This window comes from Oculina patagonica, chromosome 2 (genome assembly GCF_052425735.1).
Source record: "Oculina patagonica isolate OP01 chromosome 2, crgOcupat, whole genome shotgun sequence".
Taxonomy (NCBI): domain Eukaryota; kingdom Metazoa; phylum Cnidaria; class Anthozoa; order Scleractinia; family Oculinidae; genus Oculina; species Oculina patagonica.
In genome coordinates, this window is record NC_135759.1 from 14,453,554 (window position 1) to 14,475,318 (window position 21,765).

Here is a 21,765-nt window from a genome sequence, read left to right on the forward strand (position 1 = left end):
ACAACACATGACAAGAGCAGTAGCAAAACAAGTTACGAGCCGATAAAATACGCATTTGCGGCCCACAAAGCTTATCTCTTCAGTGACTGTTTTATCTTTTAGCTTGAAAGTGGAGGATTTCAGGAATTTGAGATGTTTATAACTGGCAGTTTTGGCGGGAACTGCACACGCGCAGTGGAGCCGCTCGTCATTAAAGAAAACGCGTGGCCCTGGGGACGAAAATGCTGTTTGCCAGCAGGTTTTTTTTTGGAAGATTTAGTTAATAAGGTCTAATAATACAGCCGTCTGTAGCCTGCGCCCAGGTTAAGTTAAAAGACCTTAAAACTCTCAAATTTTTCAATCAAGTAAAAGGGAATTCAACATCTTAGAAAGTTTTATTTTTTTAATATAGCTGATATTATTCTTTCTTTCAGGAAAACACCAGCTTTCAACTAGTTGGTCTTCACAATGGATTCCCCTACGTTTTCAAGGTAGATGTTACGAAGCACATTAGGTAATTAGCACTGAAAAGCCCCGCTGGGGAGTGTTAATACAATTTGTACTGTATTGTATTTTATTGTATTGTATCAGAAACCCATAAGGGTTGAAACGTGTAACTCCAAATTCGCATTGTACAAAGCGTTTGTACATTCGTTTACACTAAGTACCATATTTGGAAAATCACGAGAAACATTTAACCAATCAAAATTACTATATTTGGATTAAATTCACAGCGCGCGCTAGCTCGCGCTCGATGGCGTAATCTTGTTTTAAACCAAGCTTGGTTGAATAAAGTTAAATTTGGTTAAATTCTACTGTTTCATCTTCTTGAAGTAGTCTGGAGAACTTCGCTTCGACACACTTAATATATTTCTTTAGTTTCTGTAAGAAATTTACGGCGTTTAGGTCGAAATTCAAGCAACTTACCGCAAAACGTATTAGGAATTTAGAGGCTGTGTATTTTTTGTTCGTTTGGAAGGGACTCTGTAAAGTGCAGAAACGGACGGCGGATGCGGACGGCGGACGGCGGATGGCGGACGGCGGATGGCGGACAGCGGACAGCGGACAGCGGACGGCGGACGGCGGACGGCGGACGGCGAAAAAGATTTAAAAAAATTAGTAATAAATTTAAAATATTAAAAAATAAAATGTTAATAAAATAAAAAAATAATAACCAAATATTAAAAATCACATCACTTTTAGTCGAAGCATCTTTGGATCACTGCGCTGGAAACTCGTCGAAAAACGCTTGGAAAGTTTGGAAAAGTGCAAAAAAAAATGTTTCGCATGTTTCGTTTATCTCTTTATCTGTCTTATTCTTGAGCTTAAAATAATATGAGTATTCTTGAGCTTATAATAATATAAGAGTTTATCACTATAAAAAGACAGTGTTTGGATAATTTTCAGGGGGCTTCGGAAGTTGCACAAATACTGTTCGCGCACTCGTGTGTAATCTCTGTATCTTTTTTATTTGTGACTTTAAACCATCAATAATGACCAAGATTAGATACTAAATATGGGCCTAAAATCTCAAGGGAAGATTTAAACTCGGACGAACAATATGTCTTTGCCACCTCACTTTGTCGTATCAGTTTATTTTATCGTATCAGGCAAACTATGTATTAAGTTAAGAGTTCAGTGAATTTTATTCCTCGGTGTAAATCAAAATGCCGACAAAACAGTTTTAAGAAAATAAATCAAAGAGTTGTTATTAAAGGCAATCATCTTGCTTTCATGAATTTCAACTAGCTTCTATAAAGGCAAATTTTTATCGCTTTACTGAATGAGGTGTTTGTTTCGAAAAACCTCTTGGTCACTTTTGTCTTGCTTCTTTGTAAACATGTTTTGGCGGGATAGCTAGCGACGCCAATGAAAAGTTATTTGATGTTTCGGTTAATGGGTTATATGCAAGATTTTTTTATCTTGTTGCGGTCTAGAGACGTAAGGTCACGAAAACTAAAAGGGATTAAAAGATTATACAGCAAGCAAATTTTGCACACTGTGCCCGTTTATAGAAGTAAACTTCCAGCTGACCACATGTGACAGGGAAGTGACAACACGTACACTGAATTGCATTCGATTGGTTTACCAATCTACAAAGGAGCCAATGTTGCCTCTGGGGCATTTTAAGTTTACATATACACAGTGTATTAACCGATCAACAGCCTGAGCTTCTACATTACTTGCAAAAAACTTCGAACGATTTTTATTTCGGAAAAATTGTCCAAAAAAAAAACCGCCCGAAATACAATTTACATTACAATATTATTGTTTCAAGTACACAAACAAACCCGATTTATCAAGGAAGGGTTTTGAGATGACAGAAATGGTGGAAGTTGTTTCAAAGAAAATAGAACCAGATGATCCTTTTGAAGGTCTTGTAGCAGTAATTCAGCCACTTTGAGCTCCAAAGCTTTTACTTTCCTTTCTGGAGCGAACCCTAGTTGAGACTAGGCTTTTATAGATTGTGCTCCTAAAAGTGGCATATTATGCTACTAGCAGTGCTCAAAATTTTGCCAAATTATGCAAAAATTATGCCAGAATTCCCAAATTATGCTTCTGATTTCCGAAATTATGCTCACAAAATGACGTAGATTCTATACATAGAGGTGCGCAATAACGACACCAAATTATGATGTTTTTTAAATAAACTATTGATGTAAATTTATTTGTGTTTATGGCAGTTTATCACGGCCGTCAGCTGTCCAAATTAGCTGCTCGCATCTCTAAACCGTTTGTAAAATGCCTCCAACGACTTAACAATCACAATTGTATAGCTAAAACACGCATTGCAAGAACAAACTACCTAAATTTCATTTATTTCTGTAGAAAGTACACCATATTTACTACATTTTATGAATTTATGCTCCAAAAAGTGCTAAAAATTGCTAATTATGCCGTGGCAGTGCTCGTTTCACAAATTATGCTTTTTAGCTCCAATTATGCCAAAAATTATGCTAGCACAATCTATAAAAGCCTAGTTGAGACAAAGCGTAAAATGCGTAACGGTTTGATAGTATTTTGTATCATTTTCGCGCCGGTGTATCTGTAAAATCTTGTAGGTGCAGTAAAACTATCAATTTCACAGATATTGTTTCAGTGTTTTTCCTGTTCTGTATGATTCAGTAAAGTTTCCGAAATTTTTGTCTGAAATTTGTCAGAAACGAGATATAAAGAGTGTCCTAAAATTAAACATCGAAAATAAAATGTCCGAAGTTTTTGGCAAGTAATGTAAGTAAAGTGTTGCCAGTCTATATACTCACCAGTAAAATATGGGTTCCAACGAACAATTCCTGGCAATTTTCGAAGCGTCGTGAAAATTATCCAGACTTTATCCGAACACTGTCTTTGGTGATAATCTTTCATACGAGCTCAACAATAAGACAGATGAATACGTGAGTGCTTGGAGAATGCAATATGAAACATTTTTTTGCAATTTTCGGAACTTTTTAAGCATTTTTCGACGAGTTTCAGCGCAGTGATCCGAAGATGCTTCAACTAATGATATGATTTTTAGTATTTCATTTTAGTTATTATTTTTTTATTTAATTATCTATTTTTCATTTATTATTTAATTATAAATTATTTTTACTTTTTTCGCCGTCCGCCGTCCGCCGTCCGCCGTCCGCCGTCCGCCGTCCGCCGTCCGCCGTCCGCCGTCCGCCGTCCGCCGTCCGCATCCGTCGTCCGTTTCTGCACTTTACAGAGTCCCCGTTTGGAATGCTTAGTTTGTAGTCTTTATTTGTTATTTAAGAGTTTAGTTAGCTTCAATAGTAATTTGTAAACACGACCACATCAGCTATGCTGCAAAACATTTATCGTGTATAAATAAAAGTTTTTATTATTATTATTATTATTATTATTATTATTATTATTATTATTATAAAACCAAAAATTATGTTGCGTGTGTCATTACGTGTGTAAAGCACGTATTTCCGTTGTGTCCATTTTTTCCTATATTTCTGACGAATCTGGCCTCATTGTTTTTGTCTATTTTCTGTAAATCTAATCTGGTTCGTAAGCACACTGTGGGTGCAACTGAGGGACATTAGCTGTATGAATAAATCGCCCCTTTTTCTTCTTCCTTTGCATTGTTTGACTGTACATGGTATTTTAGGTGGCTGCAGTGTCATCAACAACAGGGACAGGAAAGGAAGCCAAACTCTATTTCAACGTTACCGCAGGTAAATTCCTTTTATTCATAGCATGTGATCAATTCTCAAAACTCAAGAATAATTTTCTCTTTCAAGAGCAATGCACGAGCGTCTTGTGATCTATAGACAACAATGTAAGAACCAATCAGATTTGCGGATTTCCCGGCAATACCAGTACCTACTAAACTATTATATGTTGAGCGCGGGGAGACCCAGTTGGCTTCAAAAATACGGTACGCGAAAGTCATTTCATTTTATCCTTGTACATTATCTGTTCCTCGATGCTTAAAATTCTACTCGAGCTTCGCCATTAGGCTCTTACCGAAAGTGCTCGTAAAAAAAGCATTAAATGCTAAAAGAAGTGCTCGTTTTTGCCGAAAAAGTGCTAAAATAATGCTAATTTTTTTACAAAGTGCTCGTGGGTAACATAAAAATGCTCACTTTTTTCCGATTTTTTTAAACATAGAATATTACATTTTTCAGATTTTCAGTTACATTTCTCAACAATAAAATGTAACGATCAATGTTTGGTGTCAGAGTACGCTCTCGAGCTATCTCTGCCTTGGCTGGCTGACTTCCATTGTTCCTCGATGACAACGTGGATGACCTCATCTTGAAACGAGTGTGATGGACTGGGTTTCTATAAGGCAACCACTGACGTATCAAACCTATTCCCCAGGCCTCCACGGCTCCTTTGACTAAAATGAGGGCTAATGCATCTTTGGACGCCATAAATAAAGTCAGATTGTGCTTTTTAACACAAAATTAGACAAATAGTCAGTCGAAAATCCAAAATAATGCTAGCAGTGCTTTTTGGGATAAAATGTAAAAAAAAAAATGCTCGCGAAGCCAAAAAATGCCAAAAAAAGTGTTAGCACTTTCGGTAAGAGCCTGTTCGCCACTGAAAAACTGTTCTTTTCTCGAACATATGATGTCTGTGTATAAATAAATACCCATGTATGGTTTCGGGCTAAATAGATGTTATTGTTATAACATACGATCTGATCACCAAAGAGACGTTGTACGTGATAATTAAACAAAATCTCCAACGTTCTTTCTTCGAATAAATGAAACCAAGCTAAAAGCATTTGTATGTTAATTTTTGTCTTTGAAAGTAGGTTCTTAATGCTATTTTCTCCTTCACAGATCCCCTAACAAAGGGCACAAGTTACATCCAAGCCACTCGTACGCCCAGTTCTCAAGGGAGCAAGCATTTTCCCATTATACTCGTGACGGCTCTTGTGGTAGGGGCTATCCTTGCAATTGCCTGTTTTGTTGGCGTCATCGCGTTCATAAAAAGGAAATACGGGAGCATGTCATTAGCTCTGCAACATTGGCGCTTTTAGTACAATGATGGAAGACAAATAGTGGAAGTCAATCCGCCCTTGATCGAAATGAAATGACACTACTTATATGTAAGATTTGTCCAAACTACGGCCCATCTTTTCAGATACAGATAAAAATTTTTTTGCACCTTTGCCACTATTCACCTTCACCTTCCGTTTTGATCACAAAAGAAACGAGAAATCAACAAATGCAAGCATGTGACTCAATTGAAGGTTCACAGAAAATTTGTTTGTTTGGTTACTTTTTCACCGGCAAATAATCACAGTAGATCAAATGCGCTAACAAATTAAAAAGTAAAAAAATAGCTGTATAATGTGTTTAAATCTTTGCTGTTGTGTATTATCATGTCATTTCCAAAACTCTTGCCGACTCTAAACAGGGCACGCTTCACTGAATTAACCTAAACAAAATGTCACTTGGCAAATAACCTTCTCTCTCGTACTTGTGCTCAGCAAAAGAACTGTAAAAGAACACAGTCAGAAGATTATCTGTTGCCTTTCCGTCACTCCGGGATATTCTAACAATGTTTCAGGTAGGTCCTCAAGAAAACACACAGGAACCCTCCATATTACCATGAAACGAGACCTTTGAACGTTTTATACTAGAATAAAGCGAGAAATGGTTACTGGATCCTGATGTTTTATTTATTACACAGAAAAACTTTCCAAATAGTTTAAAATCATGAATACATATACACTTTCTTACATGAATAGTACTTTGTACTTACTGATATATGGCCAGTGGTTAACATGGCAAATGGTTACATTTTAGCATTTCTTATTGCTATTCTTAATACAAATATTTCCACCATTAAGAAATGAAAATTGTTCTCTTCTTCGTCGCCTGGGGCGGATACTTAACTCAGTGTAAATCCAACACTGTTCGAAGCTAGCAAATTCATGTGATTAAAACGCAATATAAAAAGATCAGAAGATGTGTTTGCTACAACCCTTTTAATTCTCTTGACAGTTTATAAAGACATTTAAGTCTGGCCTCAGTTTTGCTAACACAGTGTGCTAACCTGCGATCAGACGTGGTTTTTTTTTCGCGGCGGGATCGAGGAAAAAAAACGCTTGATCGCAGGTTACAGTTTTGCCCGATAATACCTTACGTTATCTGCCTGTCATCCTTCTTGCCTACGTTTTCTATGAGCGCAGTCATCTCGGCTGCGCTTCCTAGTTCTTGTGAAAACTCGGGTTAAATCGTAAATGCTGAGAGAACCAGTCAGATTCGCGGACGGCGGCGAATTGTTTGGGGTAACTTGGTAAAACGTTGGGATCTTGTTCACGTGCGTCGCCTGACAGCGCAAACGCAAGGAATGGCGGAAACTTCCATGGAATGCGGGCTTGTCTTTACATTTGCGCTTGCTTTACGCGTGACTGTTGCAAACACAAATGCAAGCCTAAAAAACAAGCGTAGCTACATTGCGTAACCTGTCCGCCATCTTGAAAAAAACATAGGCACGCTAAGCGTGCAGGAGTTATTTTTTCAATTTATGGGGTGGCTTGGGGTGAAACTGGGTTATTGTCCTGTTGGGATGGTTTATGCCATGGGTTGAGCTATTTGTGTATGGCGGCCCATGGAGTCACTTTTTTGCACAATATTTGCTTGCAAACAAAATACCTTTTACGTGCATTTTGATACATCAGATCTGTTTTATTTAATACGTAAATTTTCATCATTTAATTGAAAAACAAAAACTAATTCAATTATCAAAATGTCACAAAATGGCACGTTCTTATTCTGTTTAAGCGGTTATTTTGTTGCTAGCTTTGTAGCAACCGTAACGTGTTACTTTTGTTTGTTACGGAATACTTTTGGCTTTTTGCCAATCACTGAAACATGATACTGTTGTTTTTCTCACTTTTGTAACATGAGACCTTTGTTTTTTAAAAACGAACGTAACACGATACCCTTGTCTTTCTCGAAAAAGCCACGTTTCCATATAGACATTGAACGAAAAGTACTATAATAAACGAAGTAATAAACGCATAAAATCAAAAACCACTTTCTTCGGGAAAGTTCTTTAAAGCGCAGTACACCTGGAGTATTTGTTTCCTGTCAGAACTGTTCAACAAAGATTTTCGTTCATTCAAAACCTAAATTCTGTTCAACAAACAAGAACTAATTGAGTTATCAAATTGTCACGGAATGGCACGCTCTTATTTTGTTTTTGCTATCGATCGTAGTTGCTTTTAACAGCAAAGTTAAAACTTGTACCGGTTCATTAAATGTTTGAACGAGATGTTTTACAGTTGATTTCAGTTTACTTTGGCCGCCCGCTTTGCGAAGTTTGTTGGGAAATTGGAAACTTTGTTATGAAGTTGCCAATTACGTTGCGAGTTTGCGAATCAAATTGCGAACTTCGATAAGTTCCCAACTTCGGCCCGACTGAACTTTCGAGGTTTTGGTAGTTGAGGAGAAACAAGACATGTTGCTCGAAAGTCATGGCGATTTCTGAACTCGAAGATTTTAGAACTTGTCAAGGAAAGTTGAAGTAGCTTGAAGTGCAAGACACGTTTCGCATCAGCGATCACGCAAGTGATTTGCCGATAAATAAATTTTATGCAGGTAGAAATTTGGTCAAATTTCAACTTTTTTGTATGAAAACACATATTTAACGATTTCTGTGAGGCACAATCGTCACTGTCTTCAATTTCAAGTCTTCTGCGTTTGTAAACCGGATGAAACTGGATGGTTTACCCATATGTAAAATTGATTTTAATCGAAACCGACGCGACGCGACAGACTAATTTGTTCGAGACAACATGTTTACGGCTCGCTGAACATAAAAGTTTTTTATTTTTATGACATTTGTTTCCAACAGTTTAGCGTAGCAAAGCCCTTTTTGATTACATAATTATAGAAGGTTTTATTAATTTCGGGCCGAAGTTGGGAACTTTGTATCGAAGCTCACAATTTGACTCACAAACTCGCAACCTATTTGGCAACTTCATAACAAACTTTCCAATTTCCCAACGAACTTCGCAAAGCGGACGGCAAAAGTAATGACAACATTATTCTTCAAATCTGCTTTGTGCAAATGTTATATGTTATTTTTACTACGGTCAGGAAAGCTAGCCTCTTCAAACGTACGCTCGAATAAGACGAATAACAAGTTAGTGTTGGGCCTTTTGCTTACGGCGTGTGCGTTGTAAGCAGGCGAGCGTTACGAAAAACGTTTTTATCCAGGGTTAAATCACAACTCACCGATTCCGCCTCCTTCTAATCTAAAAACTTCGAACGAAATTGCTGACTACAACTGTGTCAGATTGCTTTCCCCTTTATAAACTACAATTTGATTGGTTCCGATAGTACCTGAAATCTGATTGGTGTGACAAACAAACATACTTCACCCACTGACTGACTGATTCACGGAACATCATGCCGACTAAAGAGCTATTTTTGAAAAAATAACTCAATAAATCAAATGCGTCTTTGCTCTTACATCACACGTCATTGTGAAAATCACTTGCGTTTGCCCTGCTATTTGCGTTTGCATAACACGTGAGAACCAAACTTCGAGCGATTTCCATTTGTGTGGAAAAACCGGTGAGAATTTTCCGGCAAATGAAACTGTACAATACTTTCAACAAACACGATGGTAAGGGGACGAGTGCCCGTGTTCCATTTGAAAACTTTCCAGTGAAAAAGACCGTTTTATTTTTATTTTCCACACGGCGAAACAGCTACGTATTTCATCGAGGAGCATGGTAATAGTGCAAAATAGCTAAATGGTACAGTGATATTTCGAGAATTCAGGTAAAAACGAGAATGGAGGAATATATTTGAAGATATTCCATTTTCTCCAAATATTTTCCAGTGGGAAGGACCGTTCCACTTGATTTTTCACTGGAACAACTGGTATCTCCGTACAAATGGAAAGCGCACTTAAAATCCCTAAAAATAGCATTTAAAAATGCATTTCATAGCATTTAAAAATGCTATGAAGCCTGCCCGTTGTTCGCCATCTCAAACGTTAATTTGTTGATCACTCCTCGGCGTGGTAAGTTCATCGTCTTCACTTGAGCTACTGGGGTTGTCCACGAGTGCACAGTAATCATCAAACTCGACGCAGTTCACGCTAATGTACTGCTCATCTTCTTGTTCTTCTAACAACTTCTCCAAGTCGTTTCTCAAATCTGTGAAGCTCGGCCTGTCTTCTGGATTGGCTGCCCAACACGAAAACATGATCTGGTATCTAAATACAATTGAGGAAAATTAAAGGCCGTTGACAATTTGTGCAGTCGACTTTTTGAGCGTCATCCCTTGAGTTCACCCTGAGAAATCATTGATCAAATAGAAATGTGCATAAATTCACAACGGTAAAAGTCTACATGATAAGCTGATAATTGAAAATTAATGAAGTGTATGTTTTAACTGTTTTCATTTGTGAAATTGATCGATTGATTTGTGGTCGGCACAGTAATCTACAGTTACGCCAATTCGATGACCTATAACACCTATAATATACTGTTCGATTAGTATTCCAACTCCCTGACAGTGTTTCCATGGTCACTTCGTGCTCCGAGGTTAAACGCCGACCTGGTGAACCTACTGCGCTCGTAAAATGGGTCATCACAGCTGACGTCGGCGCACAACTGACGTCATAAAATTAAGCCATATATAGGGTTTATATGTGACGTCCTAAAACTTCTAAATTTAAAACTATTGATCCTGTAAGACTGTTGTTGTAGAATGTTCTTGGCATCACTCTCACTAGCTACTGGAGCTTACTGGGAAAAGGTTTGTCTTAGCAGAGTGCTTCGTTTTGGAGATAAAGCGTTTTGAAATTTGAGACAGCCTAATTCAAAGTGATCTGAAATGTTACAGAACCAATATTTTTGCCGTTTTAAATATTTTTTTATGCTATTCAGAGTTTAAGATGATAACTAAGGCATTGTGAAGTAAAAACTCGTGTCATTGGTAGCGGAATCTGTTTTTACACTTGCAGAATGTTTTGGCCGCCACATTTGTGTTCCACTTTGATACACCAATATGGCGAACCCATACTAAGTTTTGTAATTTTACATATAGTTTTCACCATAATTACTTGGTTGCAATGAACACTTCAAAGTTGAAATTCGGCCACTTTATTACTTTCTATCTACCTTAAAATCTCTGAAGTTTTAATGCAAGAGAAACAATCTTGTTATTTTGGCGAAAAGTGTATAAAAACTGTTAAAACTGTAAAACCGTTAAAACCTTTCACTTGCTCACAGGCGAAAAACAATTTTCGCAAGCTCTCTGTTAGCGATTTGTCGAAAAAGCTACTACAGAAATTTTAAAAGTCCATCATTGTAATCAAAAGATTTTTACTCACAATTGTTGACTGCAAGTTTCTGGTTTCTCCATTCTGTATCCATTTTTGAGCAACTTGTAAATTTCCCGACCAGATATACCAGGATACGGAGATCCGCCTGTATTCACAAAATAAATCAAACTTTCAGTTCTATACAGTAGTGCTATGTTGATAAGTTTTTAATATGAGACAACCTTGCCCAGCAATGGACGCTCTTATGGATGATCTAGCGAAATCAAGCTTTGCCCTTTTTCTTTTTTTCGTGATTCTTTGAATCATCCAGAGAAGTCATCAAATTCGTTCGAAAAAAAAGAAGAAACAAGAAGTAGAACACGGGTAACACTGCACTGGACCCCTCAATCCCTATCAGTTGTTCCCAGCGACAACGTGAATACACGCGCGAGTGGCGAAGCCGCGCGAACGGGTCGGCGACAGATGCCAGCTGGCGAGGCGAGCAGACGCCTCCTCTTAAGAAGCAACCTCGTCCTCAGGGCGCTTTTAATTTCCCTTCAAAGTGGGAAGGGCTGGGAAAAGCCTTGGCGTCAACCTGATAACATGGACACCAAACACCCAAGTCTCGAAAATTACGAAAATTGCGTAAACGGTGTTTAATATGCAAAATGGCGGATCTCCATCGAACAGCTGATCGCAGGCAACACGGTCGTGACTTAATGGATACTCCAAAATCAGAAATTCGCTGGGAGACTTGAACCCATTTCTGCATATTGTGCTTCCCTTACAAAGTAACGAAAGCTAACCGCAAGCAAACCAGAGTGATAATAACCACAAATCAAATCGGAGTGGACTGTAGCCCCAAGCACACTGGAATGCTTGGGTTCCAGTCTCTCAGCAGATTTCTGATTTTGGGGTATCCACCTCCATGGGAACGAGGTTGCATCAACAGCTGTCCGAAATACAACTTCCTTGAAGTTGTAAATAAATCCATACATTTCTTAAGCTGGACGCAAACTCCCCAGAGTCACGAGACTTATTTTGTCAGCTTTTATAATGATTTGTAAACTGTCATTATTTAGGTTCAGAAAATAAAGTGATCTTGTATATATCTGTACATACCAAGAGTTATCAGCTCCCACAGAACAATCCCGTAAGACCACCTAAGACGAGAGCGGAAAGATGCAGTATAAATACCCGAGGGTACTTCCTATAATGGACTATACGAGGAGGGGTACCTTTTTCAGGCTCTAAGTATATATGTAAGGGAGGGATTTCGCCAGTTGGAGTATACAAAAGGGTAGGGAGAACTGTCATGTCGGTATTCAAAAATTACCTTTCAAAATATCTCGAACAGACCCACCGAACTTTTGAGTCATTAAAGTACTTTAAGAGGCTTTTCAAATGAAAAAAAGAACAGAGATGCACCATCCCTTTTTTAGGTATGTTAAAGGGGTATCATTTTGCTATCGAATGTACACGAAAGGGTTGTAACCTAAAATGGTACATAAAAGGGTACTGAAGGGTTTAGATCTAGACCTCGGGGGGAGCCTTCCCGTATAAAAAATTTTGCGAGTCCCTCCCCGGGTAAAAATGGGTCTGTTAGTAAGGTTATGATGTTCGAGTTGGCTCAGTTTCATTATCATCTTGCTTTTTATCTTAATATTAATACCTCTTTTTGGTGTAGCAACTGGATAAGAAATTTTATTTCTTCAATATGGGTGTCGGTTGTTGAGGGAAGAAACGAAAACAAAATTACAAATTCAACTTACACATCACTTTGCGTGGTGTATATATTCTCGTAGAGTGATTCTAAGGCCATCCATTTGATGGGGAGTTTGCCAGCGCTCTGTGCTTTCTGGTATTCACAACTCTCGTACACATCTCTGGTCAAACCAAAATCAGATATCTTCACTAAATTGTCCTCGCAAACAAGAATATTACGTGCTGCGAGGTCTCGATGAATAAACTTTTTCTGCGACAGATATTCCTAAAATTAACAAAAAAGTATTAAAAGATTAAATTTTATCATCTGATGAGATCAAATTTAACTCCGAATTACATTAATGGTGTGATCGCTGAAACACAGCGCTCAAACTTAACGCGCTCACTACGAACGCGCTAAACGTCTCAATTTCTAAAATCCTCCACTTTCAAACCAAAATAAAAAGCAGTTACTGAAAAGATAACTAACGCCTTGTGCCTTGCATATACATATACGACCATATACTCATTTATACCATGCCATAGAAAATACAGCCAATCAGAATACAGGAAAGCCGTTGTATATTCGACGGTATTCAACCCAACCTTCCCATAGTGCGCTGCGACTGTATTCTCGACGAAATTTAGTAAGCGTATTTTCTATGGCATGGTATAAAATAGTTACACAACACTTTATCGTGGTATACTATGGAATATCCCACTTGTCACTTGTATTTTCTTGGCATACACACTCGCCTAAAGGCTCGTGTGTATACCGAGAAAATACAAGTGACTCGTGGGATATTTCATAGTATACCACTCGAAAGCGTTGCATAACTAGTATATATACTTCGGTCGAAGAAGGGGTGAATTGTGAAATTTTGTATAGTTCATTACATTTAGTCGTAAGAGCGTAAAATTATCCCACACAACTAGAACTGATTTGTTACCATGCCAACTGCAATCTGTCGCGCAAATGACAGCAAGACTTTCTGTGTTAGTTCCTGTCGAGTGTCCTCTTCCAGGTCCTCGCTTTTACATTGACCTAGAAAATAAAGTCATCCAATTGCTACAAAGCCTTCATGGGGCTTTTTCCTGGTCGTGTAGCAGCTCCGGCAGGGTCTCACATGAATGGCTCGTTACTCTTCGAAAGAACCACAGAACAAACAACAGGAACAATGCCCTTGCCCCAAAAACAATAGCAACTGCTACACTAGAGGAACAGTGGAATTACAAGCTTACGAGAGATGCTACACTTTTCTGTTTTATCTCATCATATCAAAGAACGCCATCAATGCAACATGGACACAAAGGCGTTTTCCTTCTATTGTAACTTCTGTTTGCAAATTTACTGGATCGATTCTTAATATGATGCCTGGGAAGACTAACGTTCAACTAAAAACAGTCGACGAACTTCTATTTACTAGTCATAATTTCTGCGGCCCGGTTTCTTGACAACACGTCTTAGCGGGAAGTCCAAATACCCAGAAGGAACTGACTAGCCACATTTTGTAAACTTCAGTAACGGGAGGAAGACTGAGACCTGGTACTTGACCAATTAAGTTGTATCTTAATTGACGGTAGGCTCGAATATAAGCTTGAAGACTGTGGTCTAATAAAAACAAACGTTAATACAAGAGTAGTATTCAAAAACTAACCGCCAGGGGAGGACCAACTTTTATGGTTCTGTCTGCATAGCATGTGTTCATTCGTACGCTCCGAACGCTTGCTACGTAGAGAAGGGTACTGTTTGGGGTTAATGAGACTCAACAGCAAAGAACCGATGATGAATCTAATGGATACTATTACGCCAACATTCTTGAAACAGGTGTGAGCAGCAAGAACAAAAGACTGTTTCTGGAATCCTTGCACTCTTTCTTAGACAAAAACTCCGTAAATGAAAGGGCACCTTTGTACTGTCGTAAATTGTAATAAACGTCGTGAATTGTAATACCTGTCGTAAATTGTAATAACAGTTGTCGTGAATTGTAATAGCTGTCGTAAATTGTAATAACAATTGTCGTGATTTGTAATAACGCACCTATCGCAAATTGTAATAACACATTGCCGTATTTTGTAATACTCCGAGCTGTCGTAAATTGTAATAACACATTGTCGTGTTTTGTAATAATCGTTTAATATGAGAATTAGCAATCATACAGAAATCTGGTTTTCGTTTTCTATAACTGGGGAAAAACAGTTAAAGATTTCGTAGTGTAAATTTATTCCTGCTTTGTATCGTTATAATTATTCAACATTATTAGCTAACTACTCACCAGAACTGCGACAAATTTGCAGCAAAGCACGTTGTAAGGAAACGTGAAGTTACATTTGTTATTCCTCTAGTCGGTTTTTAACAAGTCATTGGTCTTCATTTTTGTGAGGGGAAAACCATCTAAACATATTTTCATGATATTTAGCTTGTCTTTTAAGTGTTGAGCCACTCCACCCTTTATCTCCCTTCGGTGTCGTCTGACCGACTTAAATTTTCACGTTAAAAAAAGTAAAACGAGCTATGAGGAAGATAATGACGTAGTCAAACACAACAGATTAACGGCATTTCTTAACACTCAATAGTAGTAATGGCGGTTCTTATTTCTTTTCTCCGTGTTTTCGTTTGATTTTTACAACCAAATCGACCTTGTCTTCCTCAATATTTATTGCCATCATATTGATTTTGTTTCCAGGCTCCACGGCAATGATGTTGTGGTATCAGACCACCCATTGTAATTCCGAAGTCCTCCTATTTTCACAGTGATGTTCAATTAAATAATTTTGTTTGGATGGCTTTTTTATTTTATTTTGGCTGAAAGAATTGTCCGGTGAATAACCCTTTTAATAATATCATCGAAGCCTCTCATTAATTCCCTTCGATGTACGTCGCCAGAGTTTAGGGGGGGGGGGGGTGGGGCCTTCTTGGACTGGCACTAGTTACGAGCGCGAAATATTATGTTTTCAATGTAGTTTTTCTCGTTCCATGCAACAAATTCACCATAAAGCATTACCAAACGATCAAAAATGGCCTGCCAGGCTGCCATTAGAAACTGCTCTATATCTGAAGTTAAGAATAGAGTGTGATAATACTGCTTATTACAAAACACGACAATGTGTTATTACAATTTACGACAGCTCAGAGTATTACAAATTACGGCAATGTGTTATTACAATTTGCGATAGGTGCATTATTACAATTTACGACAACTGTTATTACAATTTACGACAGGTATTACAATTCACGACAACTGTTATTACAATTTACGACAGGTATTACAATTCACGACGTTATTACAATTTACGACAGTACACACCTTTCCCAAGGGTTTACGCATCACTGGTTGCCTCCCTAGGGGGCAACGAACAATAACGTCCCAGCTTATTAGAATTCTGTGAAATTTCGCGAAATCGCCATTCTCTGAAGAAGAGACAATTTTACTTTTTAGATCTGTTTCAAACGTTTTTAAATTTTTAACTATGAAGCACTATTCCTTGTATTTGCAGCCATAACGACTGTAATGCAACCTGGCCAATTTGATAGTTCACTTGATGCTTTGAAGTTTTTACATTTGCATTTTTTCGCACATACGTTGGTTAACTTTTATTATCAGCGAGAAAGCAGGCACCAACACATGATACAGAAATGTTTATCGGAAAGGTCCGTGGATCCGATGTTACCTTAAAAACGTGTGGTCGCATAATTTCTGTTGTTGTTTTTGTCAGAGACACGTTCTTACCTGGAATCGACGATCTTTTCTTCGGGGAATTCCGCTCTTGTTCAGTGACCGGGATAAAATTTGCCATCCACCTGTCCCCACTAGCCGCTCTCTCAGAGCTACCCCAGGGATCTAGAGAAGGATTTTTCCTTGGTTCGGCATCTGTTACCACGATGCAAATATCTTCTCCTTTATCTTGTATGCTATCACCCCCCTGACTCGAGCCCAGTTTGCTTCCATTCCGTGAGAGAACTGGCGTTACACAAGGGGAGAGGTTCAGGGGGGTCGTAGGAACTGAAGTTCCGCCTTTTTGAGGAATTTTTAGATTAATCTTTTGCAAGGAAGAATTGGATCCCTGGCTCCAACTGTTATGCCGGTTCACATATTCACTTCTTTGAGACATCAATGGATGAACAGAACAATTGCATGCCTCGCCGCAAAGACAACTGTGATCAAAGAAAACAGAGGGATTACAATTTAGGAGATAAATTATAACTTCAGTCCCTGCCACGCTTAGCGTTTTAACTACGGTTCAACACAATCATAAGCGTCGAATTTTGATGGCCCCCTGAAGGCAATTGATGTGGGTTTGTTTAGGCTCATTATGGGCATAACTGAATCTAGTTTTAAGCCATTTCATTAAAACTAGTTCTTGTTGTCACACAGTTGCGAAAAAAATTGTACACACCTGAGCTCAACTCTTACCTGATGGATGACAAGAGGCTGTTACTGCTTTCAGCTTGCCGAGGCTTTAAAGAGGCACTTGGAACTAAAAAACAAAACAAAAAACAAATCACTCAGAACTTGATCGATTTAACTTTCAGACTTATACAGTAATGATTCAATTTAGCACTTTCCTTTCAATAGATTCCCTCTTTATTTCTAATAAGCGTCCCCTTTGAATGAGGGTCTGAATGCGGTTTATTACTGCGGTTTATTACATTGGCTATTTTATTACTGTTTCCGGAGAAAATACTGTTAAGTGATTGGAGGGTTGTAAATTCCTATCTGCTCTTCAAAAATCGGATAAAACCACTCGTGAACTGAGAGAAAATTTTCGGATTTCTCCTTGGAAATCTTTGGTAGTCTTAGGAAATCTTCGGTATTCTTCAGACATTTTCGGTAGTCTGCGGGAATATTCAGTAGTCTACGGAAATCTTCCGAACTGATCGGAAATCGTCGGAAAATGACCGAAAACTTCGTCATATATTAAACAAAATAATATTGGCCTTTTTGGAACCGTTTTTGTTTCTCTTTGGAAAAAAAAATTACTGTTACAGTGAAATTTTTACTGTAAGTGTTAAAATGCCTAAAATTTTACTGTTTCATGTTGCAGAGCCAAAAAATTAAGTGTTTAGTGCTATCAAGGAACGGCCCCCATTCAGACCCTCTTGAATGTGTACGGGACAAAACGACAAATGCAAACGGGTTCTTCATTTCATGAAGTTAATTAAGTTTTCAGATATTAATTTATTATCGGAAACTTTGCTCCTTTTTCCATACTTACTGAACGTTCCTTCGGTATTTTCCGGCATGTTTTCGTCATCGCTGCTTTGAACCTGAAGACAGCTAGCAGAGAAAGCTTGCTGTTGACGAAAAGAAATTGAAATGAAACAATATCTTACAATTACACGCTAAAAAACGCAAGATAGTCTTTTGCTAGAAGGAGGATATAAAAATGTAGCTATCACTGAATACCAAGCGAATGCATTTAAAATTTTCAACATTCACGGGCTTTGTATGGATCCCTGTGCAGGCCAAGGGGCACCAGAAAATGTGACCACCGACAAAAAAATCTCGATGATTTGGTAAGTGCAGAATGCAATATGGAACAATTGAAAGTATGATGTTTTATATATGTTCGTGTTTATTTGCTTTATTTTACTTTCGGAAAAACTGTTCACAGGCTACTTGTATTCTTTCCCAGGTGTTCCTTACGCTAATCTTTGCAAACGTAACACGACACTTTTGTTCGTTTGTAACAAAATACTTTTGTCTTCCTTGAAAATGCGATAACATGAAACTTTTGTTTTTTGTTTGTTTTACGGCGGCATCGATGACATTTGTTTAATTTAATTAAGTTACGGTTTAGACTGCACGAAAGACGATTCTCAAAAACTAAAGAAACAAATCTAATCAAAAAACATATTTTTCGACAGGTTTTTTAAAACGCAGTACAGCTAGGATATTTGTTTCCTGGTTATCAGGTGTTCACGCCGAAAATTCCGGTGCAAGTTTTTGCATACCTAATTACGAAAGCGCTGTGAAAGTCTCAAAATCTAATTTAATTAATTTGCGGTTTTTACTTGGCGCCAAGAAGTCTGCAGGAAGCCTACCGCAAACACGCAATACAAGCGATGTTCATGATAGTTCCAGAAAACAACGTAGACTAATCTGCGCATGCGTTTGGTGTAAATTACGTTGAGTAGTACCACAAGGAGAGCAAAGGTTTTACTGAAACAAATATATACCTTTGAGATCTTCATATAAAAGTAACGTAGATGTGCTCCACGTTTTACTTGGGGGGTATGGTCAGGTGCTCCCACCCCAACCCCCTCCACAGGAATAATTAATTAATTGATATTAATTAATTAATTAATTGACTATTAAAGTTTACACGTTAGCGCACTAGCGGGTTAGCGGACGACAGCCCCAACAAACCATTACAATAGTGCATTCTGCACCAAAAACGACAGAGTCCAACTCTCTATTTTATTTGTGAAATAAAATATTTAACAACGTCTTCTTGTTGTGACTTATTATACGACCCCAGCTGTAGTGGCGGATCCAGAACTTTAGGTAAGTAGGGGGCCTGATTATCCAGACCCTAGAATAAGAGGGGGGGGGGGGGGGGGGGGAGGCGCTCTCGAAAATATTTTTTCTCGGCCCTTTGGGTTAAAGATTGGCCTAAAAATAAGGTGGGGACCTGGGCGCCCGGGGCCGTCCCCTATATCCGCCACTGAAAAGAAACATAGTGTAAAAAGGCAAGAGTTAGGTCAGCAAATAGGTTTTCAGGAAGGGTATTTAAATTATGTTTTAGTATATAGTATAACTGTAAGGTATTATTTAACTTAACTTAGAGCTGGACTATGATGTTATGATTTTTTTACCTTGAGTTTTTTCACCGGGCTTGGGCTCTTGGTTCCTTTACTGCCCGTCTTCTGTTTACTCGCGGGGCAACTGACAAAATCACTGGGTAGAATAAAGTGCGGGTTCTTTTTCTGTGGAGGGAGAAAAAACACAAGATATTAAAACAAGAATACATAAAACTGAAGGCTCGGACTGAACCTAATTTGCTAGACTAACGATCACGAGTTCTAAGACTTCAGAAAGTTCACTTGACGTCGACGGGTTTTCTGTCTTATGCTGGTTTAGGTAACGTCCCCCGGCCGTCTTCTCAAGCATTTAACGTTCCAGCGGGTTTCGGTTGCTTAGTTTCAAGCCGGATCCGTTACTTTGAGTTTGTTAGTGTAACTTTCAGAACTGCTTGTGCGTATGTCGCTTTCTCATGGAGCTTATAATCAAATTTGGAACTCATGCGATAACTGTGTTATCACCCACCTTATCCCTGATAAGTCTGAGATAATTCCTAAGGTCTCCATGTGGACAGTACTCAGTGATAAGACAGAGCGGACCGCCAGTTGTCACACAGCCCAGCATGCTTACAATGTTAAGGTGTTTACCAATGCTTTTCATCAGCGTTATTTCTGTGAGAAAGTTGCGCCGATCTTCCACGTTGGCGTTTGCTAAAGGAAAAGAAATTAAGAGTGTCAACTGCTACATCATACGAGCCATACAAAAAAAAGGAGTGGGCTAACACCATTTTCAATAAAAACATAATAATTCTCAGATACTTTACCTTTTAATTTCTTGACCGCCACTACAACCTCTTTTAGCGGGGGAAAACCCATTAAGCCGACCACGGTTGCCTTGGAAACTGTCCCAAAAGCGCCTTCGCCGATCTGTTGTCCGAAAGCCACGCCACTGTACTCCACTTCCCATTCATCCGGTTCAATGCCAGGAAGGTCATTGTAATATGTGTCTCCATTCAACAACAACCTGAAAAAAATAAAGTCGGATGTTACATTGTACACTTTAGCACGAAGGAACAAATCCAAATTTAACGACCTTTATCACAAAAAGGCCCCAATATAACGGACGTGCTAAGGGACTGGTTGGTTAACCCCCACACACCGGCTGTTCTGTTACTCACTTTTAGTAACACTGGCCGGGCTGAAGAATCCTTCTTTATACCGGGGACTTGGCTATAAAGGGGATATACGATTGGGGGTTTCCACTTCACTTCGTCAGCGTCAAAATAGGTTCCTATGCATGTTGGGATTTCATTACAAAACGATCTTCATCAAAGAATTCAACGAGATATTTAACAATTATTCTACGAGCACGCGTTGGATATGAGATGGTAGATAGCCAACGAGGCGCGTAGCGCCTCGCTGGCTATAACGATCTCATATCCAACAAGTGCGAGTGGAATAACTGTTTTATTAAAAACGCCCAAAGGATTACAATATTTTAGCTCCCAAGCTGTTTTCGTTGACGCGTATCGGCGTACCATATTTGTGGTCAATGGTATAAGAGCTCATATATATACCACTGACTGTCAACCAATCAAAACGCAGGAACTGCAATATACCATTGCTAGTTTTTAATAATGTCAAATATCATCCCATTCAATTTTCTGATATTTGTTAAACAATCTTCTGGTCCTCTTTTTTATCTTTTCTGTAAAATTTTTCAGGTTTAAGCCAAAATTTAGAATTTTTTCTCAGACTTTTGTTATCGTTTTACAGACCAAAGTTGCTGAGTATAAGGGCATTTTCTAAAATATGTTGGTATCGTCCCAGATCCTATCTAGCTCGCCGCCAGCTGGTGACGTCATCAACTTTCATTCCCACCACAATAATAAACTATCACTTCAATGTCATTTATTTGTCTAGATCTGGTGGACTATCTAATGACTAGGCCTAGTGACGAGGTAATCAGTCCTATTTGCAAGGGTGTATAGCGTTTGCAACTCGCACTATTGTGTAACTAAAATATTAACTTACACGGCTCGCCTTCCATTGCTGTACTGAACCTGCATCTGTTGAACTGCTGATGACATGCTGCCGTACTTCCGTTTTATGTACAGATAAGTAGCACCGAAAAAACAGGCGAGAACAGCTACAACCACAAGACTCGTCACTAGTAGATACGAGGAGTGTTTGCTCTCTGGGCTGGGTGCAGCTTGGGCGTATTTTATACCTTCTCTTTGGGGATCTATGATCATGAATGAAGAAACGCAATTTACAAATTAAAAGGATGATTTTTTTTATGTGACTGTAAATTAGCCGAAAAATAAGGTCTGGAGTTGTGTTGTTGTACTTTTAAGGTGAAACGTTATAACCCTGCATTCCCTAAATCAAGATACGAATTCTCCTACCGTCTTCGTAGCATTTCTTTAAATACAGGCTGGGAGAATTTATTTCAATATCAAAACAATCTCTTTAGTTTTTTTATAAAACGTTCGCCTGTAGTGCTGAAAGAGAGTGTGGCTTCCAAGTTACAACAGATAGCTGAGAATCTTTTTTTTTTTTTTTTTTTTTTTTTTTTTATT

The 21,765-nt window shown here is 38.4% G+C and overlaps 2 protein-coding genes across 7 annotated transcripts in view; one reads left to right on the forward strand and one right to left on the reverse strand.

The window, feature by feature from the left end:
• The window catches only part of LOC144643118 (uncharacterized), a 34,131-nt gene extending 27,780 nt beyond the window's left edge, over positions 1-6,351 (forward strand). For 3 of the 5 annotated variants that reach the window (XM_078502265.1, XM_078502266.1, XM_078502264.1), the window contains 3 exons: positions 414-470; positions 4,097-4,163; positions 5,280-6,351. In XM_078502265.1, coding sequence (XP_078358391.1) covers positions 414-470; positions 4,097-4,163; positions 5,280-5,479 — 324 coding nt within the window. In that variant the 3' untranslated portion in view covers positions 5,480-6,351. Of the gene's footprint in view, positions 1-413; positions 494-4,096; positions 4,164-5,279 lie in introns of all 5 variants that reach the window. The other 2 variants (XM_078502267.1, XM_078502269.1) reach the window with 2 other exon arrangements.
• Positions 6,352-6,414: 63 nt separating this feature from the next.
• Positions 6,415-21,765, reverse strand: part of LOC144643110 (tyrosine-protein kinase receptor torso-like) — a 30,128-nt gene continuing 14,777 nt past the window's right edge. For both annotated transcript variants that reach the window (XM_078502256.1, XM_078502255.1), the window contains 12 exons: positions 21,218-21,428; positions 20,008-20,207; positions 19,710-19,894; positions 19,259-19,369; positions 17,656-17,734; positions 16,854-16,917; positions 16,170-16,594; positions 13,389-13,483; positions 12,507-12,724; positions 11,857-11,897; positions 10,804-10,900; positions 6,415-9,681 (listed from right to left, as the gene is read on the reverse strand). In XM_078502256.1, coding sequence (XP_078358382.1) covers positions 9,453-9,681; positions 10,804-10,900; positions 11,857-11,897; positions 12,507-12,724; positions 13,389-13,483; positions 16,170-16,594; positions 16,854-16,917; positions 17,656-17,734; positions 19,259-19,369; positions 19,710-19,894; positions 20,008-20,207; positions 21,218-21,428 — 1,955 coding nt within the window. In that variant the 3' untranslated portion in view covers positions 6,415-9,452. The remainder of the gene's footprint in view (positions 9,682-10,803; positions 10,901-11,856; positions 11,898-12,506; positions 12,725-13,388; positions 13,484-16,169; positions 16,595-16,853; positions 16,918-17,655; positions 17,735-19,258; positions 19,370-19,709; positions 19,895-20,007; positions 20,208-21,217; positions 21,429-21,765) is intronic.